At 39.4% G+C, this 13531-nt stretch overlaps 1 protein-coding gene across 1 annotated transcript in view; it reads right to left on the bottom strand.

The window, feature by feature from the left end:
* MAP7D3 (MAP7 domain containing 3) overlaps nucleotides 1-13531 on the bottom strand; it is a 45354-nt gene that overhangs the window by 6002 nt on the left and 25821 nt on the right. The window contains exons 7-14 of the mRNA XM_072877336.1: nucleotides 13212-13313; nucleotides 10677-10775; nucleotides 10174-10272; nucleotides 8967-9092; nucleotides 6737-6882; nucleotides 6234-6364; nucleotides 5405-5649; nucleotides 788-923 (exon numbers count right to left, since the gene is read on the bottom strand). Of these exons, the coding sequence (XP_072733437.1) occupies nucleotides 788-923; nucleotides 5405-5649; nucleotides 6234-6364; nucleotides 6737-6882; nucleotides 8967-9092; nucleotides 10174-10272; nucleotides 10677-10775; nucleotides 13212-13313 (1084 nt within the window). The remainder of the gene's footprint in view (nucleotides 1-787; nucleotides 924-5404; nucleotides 5650-6233; nucleotides 6365-6736; nucleotides 6883-8966; nucleotides 9093-10173; nucleotides 10273-10676; nucleotides 10776-13211; nucleotides 13314-13531) is intronic.

Raw genomic sequence — 13531 nt, 5'->3', positions numbered from 1 at the left:
CAGGAATGAAGCTTTTAATCACTGTGAAACATAAATTTAGTTGGATTTCCTAAAAGACTGTTTCTTCTATAATCCAATTTCCAGGGATATACTGGAGCTATACACTGCCAGATCATGCAGACGTACACAACAGATCAGAATGACATATTTCTGATAAAACATCTATAGCAGACTATATGCAAGTTTATGACAGCTTTATACCCATGAACAGAAAACAGACAAAATCTGATGTTCCATCATGTTCACAGAAGCACAGACAGGTGACCCCTGATCTGGAATAAAGTTAGTCAGCACAAAGTTAATAATTTATTTTTCACAACTTCTATGTAGTGAACCAAATGCACAGTGATTTATCAACTTTGAATTACTAGGCTGCAACGTTTCTGATCCAGATTTCAGATCACTAACATGAGATTTAATGTACCATCAAACCACTGCCTGAGTTCATCAAAGGAAAGTTTAATACAGAGAGGCCTGACTATTTCAAGACAAATGGTGTAAAAAGCACATTCTAGTTCTGAAATAAAAGCACCACTGGCGACTGGAAGGAAAAAGAAGCAGTGATTTGCACAGGGACTAAGAATTACATATATACTGAGATATAGATTAATGATACACACTGCAACCTGTCCTGTCTCAAATGGTGCTAACACCTGTCTCTGCTTCAGAAACTGCATTAAGATTTACAGGAACTTAAATTAAAGCTTAGGAAACATATACAGCTGGAGTGTCCACTCCAACTACACCCCACCACTGAAAGCATGCCTTCCTTCTCCTGAATTGTTACCTTTCCTCTTCCTGTCTCTGAATTCTTTCTTGGTCTTCACGCTCTCTTTGCTCCCGTGCTAGACGTCGTTTCTCTGCCAAGATTTTAGCAGCTTCTTCAGCTGTGGTGGTCCCTGCTACTGTTTTGCTACCTGATTCTGCAAAGGTTAAAAGAAACTGCTGTTAAAAAGCCCCAGTAACTTAAAATTAAGAAAGACGTTATCACTGTGAGATGAGATTTTTCTTTTGGCCAGCTGACCCACTATCTTTTCGATCAGCGCTCATCACTCAGCGAGTATACCCTGCATCTAAAGGCCTGCAAGAGCCAAAGGGGAGTCCTAAAGAGGTGCAGAGCTACAATATCTCACTGACACTGAAATAGTAACAACTCATTTCAACTACACTGATCCAGCCATATTCCAGATGATACAGTTAAAGATATTCTCCAATTACCATAGTACTTAAAAACATGTTTCTAAGAAGACACATTTATTCTGTAACACTTAAAAACACTTAAAAGAAAACTGAAAAAAATACGGCTTTAGGAAATACACTTAACTTCCTTCTAATAAAACTGAACACACATGACTCTAAAGAGGAAATACCAATTTTTTTGATTTCTCATTTCATAATACTACATTCATGCCTTTATATTTATAGAGTATCTTAGGGTGCAAATAATCACCATTTTATCTGGCCCTGAAGGCACATACTAATGACTTCAGTAATACCATATTTCTACATATTTTAGCAACAAATCAATTTCCAATTTACATGGAGATCAAAACAGCTCCAACCACCAGGTTAGTAGATATTTGCACAGTCCTGCAGTTTATGTTTCTTCATGTCCTGGCTGGTGTTATGGTGTCTGAACATCAGAGATACTACTATAAATTAACATTAGGGAAAAATAAAACCTTTGCCATCTAGTTGCTCTCAATATATACTGAAAGAACTCTGACTTTTATCAGTTATTCCCACTCTCTAGAAATCTTACTGTTTGAATGTGACTTAACAGCTCATCATCTGAATATTCAGAGAATGAGCTCCTGGTGTCAGCAGAGCAATAGCATCATAATGTTGGTGAGGCCCTGCCTTTCTTCTTTTTAATATTTCACAAATCAGCACACATATGTTTGCTTAACACTTATAAAGCCTTCAAGTCAAGGTAATTTTAATGAACAATGACATCAGGGTTTGATCAGTTATTTTGCTTCTGACCTGAAGACAAATCATTCAAAACACAATGCCACCATTAGGAACTTTAATACCTGAAAAGCTGCTTAAAACCCATGGACACATAATCACTACCTGCAGCTGTAGGGCATAATTACACAGAGTAAACCCTCAGCAGCTGAATCATGGCAGTGTTTTGTGCATAGAAATTGTTCTTGCAGTCCTAGGAAAAGCATTCCAGCACTGCTGGAGTGCAGTCACAGAGAAGTTTTCTGATATTTACATTTATCCAACGCTGAAAAAGAAGTACCTCCCCAGAACACACATTGCTTCTGATTTGGGCAAAAATGCAGTCATGTTGGTACAAACAAGAATCAGCCACGACAGTTCCAAATTTGAACTCGGTCAAAAGGGGTCCTCCTCCTCCTCCTCCCTGAGCAGGAAAGACAACTCCTTTGCAGTTACAAGAACCATTAGCAGGATCTGCCTACTCAAGACTTGCATGTGCTTTTCTTCCTATGTTCTGCAACTTTCTTTTTTATTTAAAGAAAAGGAGGGAGGTTTCATTTAGTGTTGCCAGTATACAACAATGAAGAAATCAAAAAGCCTCTCTTCTCCTCTACCACTTGAGTGTCTTGCCAGTTTAGACTAGTCACTTTTTACAGCAGAGGCCATCTTCTATTGTGCACCTGCACAGCAACCAATGCAGCAGTCCTATTTTAACACCACTGGAATCCCAGTTCTATCAAAACTGGTTGACATTTAATGTCAGGTTTAACCTATTTCTGCCCCTGAAAATTGAACCTAAATAAGACAACTTAATCCTCAGCAAGAAGCCTAAAGGTTTTAGGCTTTTACGTTATAGGGTTGTAACATGATAATGATAGCTTGAAATATGATTAATATTTGGTATTGAAAACGATAGAAGAAAATTAGTCACAACGATTCAGAACACTGTAGATATGGAAAGAACAGGGGGCATAAAAACAAAAGAAAGGGTAGGAGACCTCAAGTCTATGGGTGACCTTCCCATTGCATTTTCACTTTTGAAGCTTTACTGATGTTTTCCATATGGTTACTTCAATAATGCTTTCATCTCCATGCACCCCTTGTACAGTCTGTTTCCATAGGGCGGGACATGGGACTTCCCAACATGATTGCTAACATGTCTTAAGAAGGTTCTTCCAGCGTTTTATACTCAGCTCCATTTTCCTTCTACTTCTACTGTCATTCCTGATAAGAACTGTCTTCTTCTCAAAGGACCTTTTTGTGGTGGAAGGGGAAAGAGGGAAACAGGCAAGAGAAATGTCTCAGAACAATTGTAAAATGTACTGTTAGTTGGATAGAAGGAAGATTCCAATATATTTCAAGGCAAGTCATTTATTCACAATTAATCTAGGAATCATATTCCAAAGCCTTCACTACCCAGATACAAAAAAGTGAGGCTCCATGATAGTTTATTACCTATCATCATGCATAAGGTGAGAGCTCATGAAGGAGCACTTCTTATGCTTTAAGTTGAAACAAGCCTTTTAACTCTCAGAGAAGCTGCGAAAGGCTGCTGCCAGAAATGACAACTGCTCCAAGTCACTGAAAAATAAAAAGTGTTTTACTGCAGAACAGCATATTTTAGTAGGAAGACACAAAAAAAACGCAAGACAAAAACTTGATTGCTGTCTGTCAGCAATGGGCAATCAAGTTTAGTTTGAAGGAGAAGAGATGGTATGAAGACACAAGTGCACAAAGCTGAAATTAGGTTGAACCTACAAGACCTAGAGACTGATTTGCCACATGCCATTCACTGGTGTGCTCTGACTTCAGAAGCTGTCCGGAATATGGTATTGGACCAACCCACAGGGTGAACTGCCTACACAGACCTGTAAAATGAAAATTGCCTTGAAAATTGAAAGCAACTTTTTCTTTTTAAGAACAAAGATTTTGCCTCACTTAGCAATATTGCAGTGTACCAAAACATTCAAAGAGATAAATGAAATAATCTCTATGTCGAGGAACATGCCCACTATTTCCTTATCTTCTACGTGTCAAAGAAAAACAGCTTCACCCAGCCTCAGTATGAATCACTACGAAGATGACTAGCTTGGAGATTACCAATAAAATAAAATGGGAACATATAAACTGGGTTAATACAGTTCCAGAAGTCAGTGTAGAGGAGACAGGTGGGGCATCCAAGGAACAAGGACAGGTGTTCTTGTTCCAGAACAACTGGAAGATACAGAAATAGGACACATTGTTATGGCGGTTTCAACCAACCGATAACATTGATCACAACTGATTATGCCCCCTCTAAGGCAGGCAAGACATTTATCACAGTAATGTAGCACATCGAGGGATGGACATTCTGACTGCAAAGATAAATGACGTGACACTGAAGACAGATGTGCAACTTCATACCAACATCCACGTTTGACTATGACATCCAGGCTTCCTTCTAGAGGAACACATGCTCAAAGAACTGTACCATAAATGAGTTCTTCAGCTGACTAACGCTATTTCACATCCAACATTGAGCAGTGTCAGGAAGAGCCTCAGAAATAACAGACAACTGCAGCAGCTGAGGAATGCACAACAGGAACCGTACATGCAGTAACGTGCAGCAAGCATATGTTCCCACTCACCTTGTGCCTGAAGGATTTTCACCCCCAGTACTGCCACTGGCTGTAGCTTAAATTCCAGAGATCCCTCCTTTTCCTATTAAGGCTCCCCTAAGTCCTTCTCCACAGAGAAGTGCCTGCCAGACACTCATCAGAAGGCTCTCCCAGATTCTGTTCTGGAGATGGCAGATGGCATTCTTCCAGTAAGAAGGACAGAGGCTGTGCTTACTTGGCATGACGAAGAGGACTAGGAGACTAATTGCTTATCTGGTATATGACTCTCCTTAATCTACCACGATAATTTCTCAGCGTGACCTGTAAACTGACCACTTTTTCCTGAGGCAGCAATGATTATAGACTCACTGGAATCGAGACTGAGGCAGCCTTCTAGCTTTGTGAAAACTGGCTCTCAGCCTGTGATGCACCAGTAGCTGATTTCTTCCTCCAAGCAGGCCTCTACACAAGGAATTTTAAGAACTACCAGCTGGACTGAAAGACCTTTGCATAGTTTTAACTATTGACTTTGCAAACCTAAGCTATTAGATCCCTTAGCTAGTGTGGCTCAAGTCCAAACGGCAAACAGGATTTCTTCTTAAAATTATAGTACAAGCAGTAATATTGAAAGCTCCTGACTTAAATCTCCAAGTCAAAAACCCAACTACTGCACTAAAATCCACACCCCGAAGTCATACCATGTAAAATTATTGTATAATCAATCAGCAATGAACAGCTTCTGCCTTAAAGCATCCTACCCTCCAGTGGTCTGCCTCACAAACAAATTATTTCACCAGTCCTAGCACACACTGGAGATGTCTTGAGTAAGAGTGTGTCAGTCACTGAGAAACACTCACCTTCTTTGGTCTTTGTGCTAGCTGCTGCCGCATCCCTGTCCAAGGCTGGTGAAGCACCTTGCTCTTGTCCTGTTCCTTCTGTGCTCTTATCCTTTGGTTTGCTCTCTGCTTCAGTTTTCTTTTTGGTAATGTTTATAACACCGGGCGTGAGAGGTGGACGTTGGATGGGTGCTGGTTTAGAGACTGGAGTAGGAGATGGTGGCCTTTGTTTTGACACACTAGGTGAAGGTGGGCGAGTCTTTTGTCTGTTGAAATAAATAATATTTTTCAGGGCTAACACTGAAAACCTCAAACATGCAACTGAGGACAGCAGCCTACTTTGGTTAGTTTACATTACCTACCTCACTTTTAAAAATAAACCCACCCACAAACTACTGGTGCCTTCCTCATAAAACTCAAATACAGGATTCCAAAATACCCTGAGCACCTGGACTCGCTACTTGTGGGCCAACATCAAAACAGGTCTGCTAACCCAGACCTCCATTTACTCCACATCAAGGATGAACTCTGTGATTCCAATCCAAGAAACTTCCTACACTAATACAGGCAGATCAGCTTATTCAGAAGTTTGCATGCTTCCTGTTCGTTTTAGTGCACAGACTGTACAGAAAACCAGGGTGTACTTTGTCTGCACAAAAGAGACAAAGGTTCAAGTAAGAGCTGCAACCCTACTGTGGAAAAGGGAAACTGGACCAAAAAATGAAGTCCTTATGTGTATAAACATGGCATAGTGTAGGTCATCCAAATTCTAACAGCACAGCTGTCTTGAGACAGGAAGCATCCTTCATTTCATTCTGAATAAAATACGATATTTCACATGGACGCATACCTAACTGTAGAAGGTGATGGAGGACGCTTCACCAAATTAGCAGGAGAGGGGGATCTTCTACGGGCAGACACAGATGGCGAGGGAGGGCGTCTTAAACCAGAACCTGGGAACGTTTTTTCCGTCTCTGATTTCTAAGATGATACATAAAAACAAAATAATACTCACTCTCTAGAATACATTACAGACGGAGGAGCTGCTACCCCAACAAACATACAACTTCTCAACAAGACGTACTTTACATTTCCTTTATGTTCCAAAACACAGATCCAGTCAATAAGTTACCTAAATTAAACTTTGGGAACCGTAAGCAGCAAGCAATATGCCTTTAAGATACCAGAGAGATCAAGAACCATAAAATCCCAATTTGATTTCAATACTGTGTTTTTTAAGCAAATGCTACTGAACATTTCAATAAGCAAGCAAACTGTCGAAACAAGATCCCATTCTGAGCTGTTCCAACCCCCCCGATTAATACAAACAATTCCTGTGGATTTTCAACAAACCTGGGTTGAATCTGGTGAACTTGCATCAGATGAAGATACAGAAGACTTCAATCTGTCGATGCTACGACTGCGCACGGGCACTTTAGGAGTTGGGACTGGGGAATTGATGGAACTGGCTGAAGCTGAACGAGGACAGAGGTGAGATTCTATAAAAGTTAGGAATTTGACAAGACAAAACGAGAACCAAGTGCACAGCATAAGAACAGGAGAAAAGGAAGAGGGAGAAAGAGAGAAAGAAAGATTGTGTGTGTTAGAAATCGTACAGAGAAACACCACAGGCCGTGCACGTTGCAATGGGTCACAGACACAGACACCACCACCACATGATTAGTACTTTGGAAGCAACAGCACCAAGAATGCAGCAGTCTGGAGTAGATAAAAATAAAATGCTTTTCCAAGCATCTAAATTTGCAATATACCAGTGTTACTTTAATTTTAGTCAAACTGCATCTAATCACAAATACTTCGGTTTTAATGGCTTACTTCGGTTTTAATGTATCTTTCTTTACAAGTTCTTCATGACAGATTCAAATTTTAAGTGTGGTTCCCCCATACTCAAGGAGGAAATCTTCCTTCTTTTCGAAGAGTATTTATAAAGCAGCATTACATTAGGAATCTGAGTATTACTTTACAAACTTTTCTTGTGAAATAAGCAGTTATGCAACATTATGTTTTTCTACTTTCCCTCTCTGACCCCTTTATTACTATATGTGTGCCCTTTATCCACATCAACAAATCAAAAGAAGTGGTGTAAAAGAAACCTATCAAGAGAAAAAGGTCAACTAAAAATACTTTTCCTACCTGAAGTGTCAATCTCTTCACATATAAGGTATGAAAAGAAATAGTATCTTCTAATTACTTTTTTCACTAACATAATCATAGATGGATAAGCATACATAGATGTAAAAATCTACTTCTGAAACTAGATATTAACTTTTTCTACAGTTTGAACAAATAGTGACAGATGCCAACACTTAATTTTGTAACTTTATGGAAAATACATTTTATTTTTATATTTACAGCATTTGTGCAAGGAGAACTGCATTCTGTTTGTGCATAGTTTGTGCTAAAGCACAGGTACGTTTCTACTGAAATGAAGAAAGTACCTCTAAGTAAACTGATAAAAATGTAAGTTATCTTTAATTCAGCAATAGTGAATAAATCACATGCTGTCAGTAACAGTGAAAAAGATGGTATTTCCCCACATGACATGAACTGAAATATTCATGGTAAAATAAAAGCAGCACATAGATAGGTGTGCAAAAATAAGACCATTGACTACAAACCAAAAAAGTGAAAACTGATTATTACAAAAGGGGAGCAGTGTAGAAATGTCACCATTACCAACAAGGACCAAGTTAAGTGGCATAAGATAAAAAATAAAGATGGAATAACATACTTAAGAGGAAACAAGCAAAACTGGGAACGCAAGTTGTAAGGTAAGAGAGGAGAAAGGACTCCACATTGGTTCCAGATATGCATTTACTGGGGCATTATTACAACCAATAACAATTATAAGACATGTGGGATGCACCTAGGGCTTGCCCACAATGCAGAGATTCCTGCGCTAGTACTAAGTTGAGCCACAGCGTGGGCTTATCAGCTCAGTCTGGACCAATATAAAATTGTTTGAGCCAGCCAGGGTTTCTCTACAATATCTTCTCCTTCTAGTATGCCTCTACTTCTACAACCAGCCTGAGTGAAGCCAGCTCAGGGCTCCCTGTACTTATGTTAAGATAACCCCTTTGTCATGTTCCTACAAGAGTTGTTCCCCCTAAAGAAATTTAGGCTTTGCACTTATTCCTTTCAGCCTCCTTTGAAACTATATGTTTGTTTGGGTTTTTTCCCTTTCATCTCCTAGCACTGTTCTCTGACCAGTATGCCTCAGATTTATTTGAGGGTAAACCCAAATGCAGATCTCTGTCAGTTAAAAAAAAAAAACCACAAACAAAACCCCAAATGAACAGCAGCATCTGGTTCTCTGCAGAACAAGTAAACTGGCATTGAAGTTTATAAGCCAGTACTATTCTATGGTTTTGTAAAGTAAACATGCAACACAGCATATGACTTCGTTATTACTGACCAAAGAAAATACTGGGTAATATTATACATAACCATATATTAACTGTCTGATTCATACTGAAGTGTAGCACAGTTAGCGACTACCATGTAAGTTCTTGCTTGAAGAGCAACTGCATAAAACTGTCAGGCTTTGCTGCCCTCCTGTTACCTGAGGGATCTTGTCCATCAGCCGATAATGTAGCAGCACTTTTACTCCTAGCTAAGGAGGCCTGTGTGGGGGCGAGGAGGCGACTGATTACGCTACTGTCCAGAGGACTGAGCTGGGAGCGACGAGCTAAATGATGGGAACAAATCAAAAAGGATCCAACATGAAATCATATAATGGAAAAGACAAGCAGTACAAAGCAAAGGAAGACTGTGAGCATTGTTGCAAATCACAACAGTTTTAGAAGAAAAATACTGAAGTCATGGGGAGGGAAATCCAAACAAAAACACTGCAATCTCTTATGTTGCATTTCTTGTCCTCAGCTTGCTTATTACTAATCATTTTAATGTGCAAAGACTGGCACGCCTACAACAGAGATGAATGCTGAAGTCAGTCAAAGTATGGAAAGTTTTTGACCCAGCTCTTCAGAGCTGTATTCTCTAGATTGCAGGAAAGGCTGTTCTGACATAATAAACAGAAGACTTGAAAGTCAAAGCGAACTGTTATCGTCAGGCATCCTTTGCACACACAAATGCACATGGACAGCACCCATCATCCTCCCACACAGGAAAGATTCTGAAGCAGAATATAATTTCCACTGTTGGCAATAGCTGCTAAAAAGGAAAGTTTCAGAATTGTTAACTTGAAAGGAAAAACATGTTAGAAAAGTTGCTAGTCTTCAGCTTTAGGAAGAATTCCTAGAAAAGAGGTTATTTGTAACCTAGTGGGGAATACACAGACCAAAAGAGACTGACGTGAGAACAGGTTTCTTTCTTCATTTGCATGCACAAAGTTTAGGCCAGCAGCAGGAACAGAGAAGTTGCTTTTAAACTGAATAATGAAAGAGAGCTTAAAAAGCAAAGGTAAGATTTAACTAAGAAGTGAACATATCAGTGACATTTTTACTATATCTTAACGTTTAAACCTGCCAGCTTTCAAATACGTCTCTCTCTCAAGCAGAGAGACATTTTGCTCTGAACTTACACTGCCATTTAACAAAGTCAAAGTCCTTCTTACAGGATTTCTTTTTTGTCCAAAGGGAAAAATGTAACCTTTACCATTTACAATTTTATCTTTACCACTGGATAACTAAAAAGCCATTAAAAAGTCCTAAAAATTTAAGAACCAAGGAAACTAGTGAAGGTAAGCCTATCCAAACTTTACTATGAATGGCTTTAAAAAGAAATATACAGCTTTATGAAACAACCACCTGGTTTTTCTTCCTTTTTCACTTTTTCTAGTTCTGGAGAGGATTGGGGTTTACTACTCATTCTATTCAAAGATGTGCTCCTCTTCTTTTCTGTTCCTCCTAGAGACCAAGCGTAAGGAAGATTATTTTTAACAAGATATTTATATATATGATTTTCTAAACTGCCATTCCCATGCTTTGTTTTTTGCCAATCAGCTAAAACCACCGATCTATCATTATGAAGCACTATTTTCTCATGAGCTAAATGGTTTGGCTACCATTTGTCTACTCTCCCCCCACCCTTCCACTTTTCAGAGGAATAAGGCTGATTTATAGACACAGTTACCCAATATCTGGCACTGCAATGTGCATAACGATATTTATGCCACAGTGCATAAACTACATGCACAGCAGTGAAAGCCTGAGTAAAAACATTTATAATGTAACTGGGACGTGGTTTAAAGTCAACTTCCAATATCCCATTTACTGCCTCCCAATTCTCAAAACAAACTGGTTTCTAGCACCTTTCTGTTCCACCTGTGAACCTTTGAGTGCTGACTGCTGAGAATGTAGAGGAACTTTGTTATTCAGTCTGTTTAATGAGGCACTTCTCTTTGTGGTACCTGGAAGTGAAAGCGCATGGATTAATTTTGTTGAAAAGCCTAAAAGTCCCCTCCAACACCTGCCCCACTTCCCTAAGATACAGAAGAGTAATTAAGTCACTTTATAGTATGAATCCTTCAGAAGCAGGAAAACTGGATCAGGGAAGAATTACTCTATATAAAGCACGGTTTCTTATATTCGTGTATGTTACTGATCATAGCAGCAGGATGCCAGTCTCAACAGACCTCATTTGACCTACCAAGGACATCCTTGTACACCTTTTTAAATAAATAATTGGAAAAGGCCATTGCTCACACAAAGTGCTCAGCTCAGAATTAACAAAGAACACAGCTGATTAAATACTCCACTGATCCAGGGACAAGCATCTTCCTCTCAGTTCCGCATTCTGCTCCTCCACCTTCCCAGGCACATACATATGGCAGAAGCAAACTGGTTAATTCTGCGACTGTATTTTCTGTCGTTTGAATTTAGCCATCATTTACTAAGCAGCCATTTCCTTCTTGAGTGCCAGCTCAAGAGCATAGAATGGCTCTAACTTGCTGTGGTGACCTAAACCAGTCAGTTAGTTAACCTCTATATCGTTGGAGTCCTGTTCAAATTTCTTGTATTTCAGGCCACCTGCGAATTTTTCCTCCAAAGCGAACAAGGCTTCACAAAGGATTTCAAGGTATGACAGTAAGTTTGAAAGCAATCCCAATTAGTTGATAATTAGTGACTTCCTTTGTTAGCGGCTTAATTTGTACTTTATAGCCCTGTTTCTGACTCATAGCCAGAGCTGAACCCTGCAGACACATTATATAAAAATATCATTCTAAATCACAAGTAGTCTCCAGTGACTCAGAGCCCCTGCAGCTATGCCAGTAAAGATACAGCCACTGATTCCCCTACCAGGCATACAGTGTACGACTACAGGTTTTTCTGCTGCATCACCTTCCAACATGAACCAGCAAAATCACTATTAGCTGTGTCCATGTTAGAGATTCTTCTAGCACAGCTTATTTGATCAAAGGTTGTAGATTGACAGAACACTGCAGCATAGACCTAGTCGAACTTGTTTTCGTATTAAACAGCTCTTAGCTTATTAATGCTTTAGCTTATTAATGCTTATAATGGGAAAAAAAAGACAACATTTGGCATACAGGCAGGCTCCTATGAAACACTGGGAAGATTCCCCACAAGGAAATCGCAGGCTAAAACAAGCTGGTATGTGCTCATGGAAATAATTTTTATTTTTCTTAACAAGTAGATTTGGACAATTCCTTGTGTTTCATTTTTTTTTTTAATTTATTTGGAGACAGCAGATTGCCATGATTTAAGGAATGACCTTGATGTAACATTCTATAAGGTCTGTTTCACATTTCCTCTCTAGCTTACGTGTATTGGGATGGGGTAGAGGGGAGGAGGCAGACAGGAGACTCGCATGTACAGGTTTACCAGAGAGTGGTAAAACCAGCGATCTATCCCATCCTCTGCATCCCTGTTAAGACTAGTTGGGTGGTGCACATTTTAAACATGACACACTGCAGTCAGGAGCTTCATCCACCCCAAAGTTGCAATTCAAAAGGAGACTGAAAGCCACAGAAATTGGTAGACAATCTCTAGAGTGCAAACGCTCTCAGAAACCCTTAAAAAAATAAAATTAAAGAAATAGTTGGCTTCCAGGCCATTCCTATCCCTTGATAGTCATTGGCACAGTAAGTAACCCAGAATGCTTGCAAGCAGTGCTGTGCACTAACAGTTTAAGAAATGCATAATTTGAGTATCAGTATCAAGATTACACTAATTTATTGGGCTAGGAAAGGGTGTCAGAGCTGCACGCTATGGCTACAATCATGCTAGAACTCCAGGTCAAAACAAAACAATCTCCTCCCACAGGTGTCAAGAGTTTTTCATGCATCCTTCTCTATTTGGTTAAAGCAGAATTCTAATCTTAAAAAGAAAGTGTGTGTCTACAGAGTACAGGACTGGCACAACAGAAAGATGTCAAAACTAAGTTGATTTTTTTCCTTCCCACAGGCAATCAAATGGCTGAAGCTGTCTAACAGAACAAGGCAAACTTTATTTTTGTACTATTTCTATTTTGCTGAAATTTTAGGGTGTAATTTAAGGCATGCAAACCCTTAAAGATGATGTGAAATGATTTGTGAATCAATCATTCACCAAGATTTTACTTTAGTAAAACAATTACAGAAATAAAAAATAAAAAAACAGCAATCTTTACCGTTACTCTTCTCCTCTAACAGAGATCACATCAACTGGGTCAAAGCCCTGAACAGTCAAGCTGGATTAACAAATTGCATGAAATGCATTTGAGATCAAAATATGAAGTGAGTTACAGAGCAAGGGAGGAAGAGGAGTATCATTCCACCTCCTGTCTCCTCCCCAAATAACAGTTAAGCAGTACACCTGCTACCAGCAGACACACAAACACTTACTTCGATCAGAAGCATTTAAAAGCGCTGCAGATGATGACAACCGTTTATTCATGACAGCTTCTGTCTGTTTGAGGTTTGCTGTGGAGGTGGACCGCTTGCTGGCTGTGTAAAGAAGCGCTTACTTTAGAATTCATCTTCATACCTGAGGAAGAACCTTTCACACATTGCTGTGAGCTAACTTTGGAAGTATTACATCCTGAAAGCTATTTCCAGTTTTGCTTAATGAGAAACAGATACTTCCCCCCCCGCCCCGCTTTGAACAGACACACCAGTTGTAACTTGCACAGAAAAGGCATTTAGTTTTAGTGGAGTGATGCCAA

The sequence above is a fragment of the Ciconia boyciana genome, chromosome 12, assembly GCF_034638445.1.
Source record: "Ciconia boyciana chromosome 12, ASM3463844v1, whole genome shotgun sequence".
Lineage (NCBI taxonomy): Eukaryota > Metazoa > Chordata > Aves > Ciconiiformes > Ciconiidae > Ciconia > Ciconia boyciana.
The sequence above is the reverse complement of the archived record's forward strand: the minus strand, read 5'-3'. Positions and strand labels throughout refer to the sequence as shown.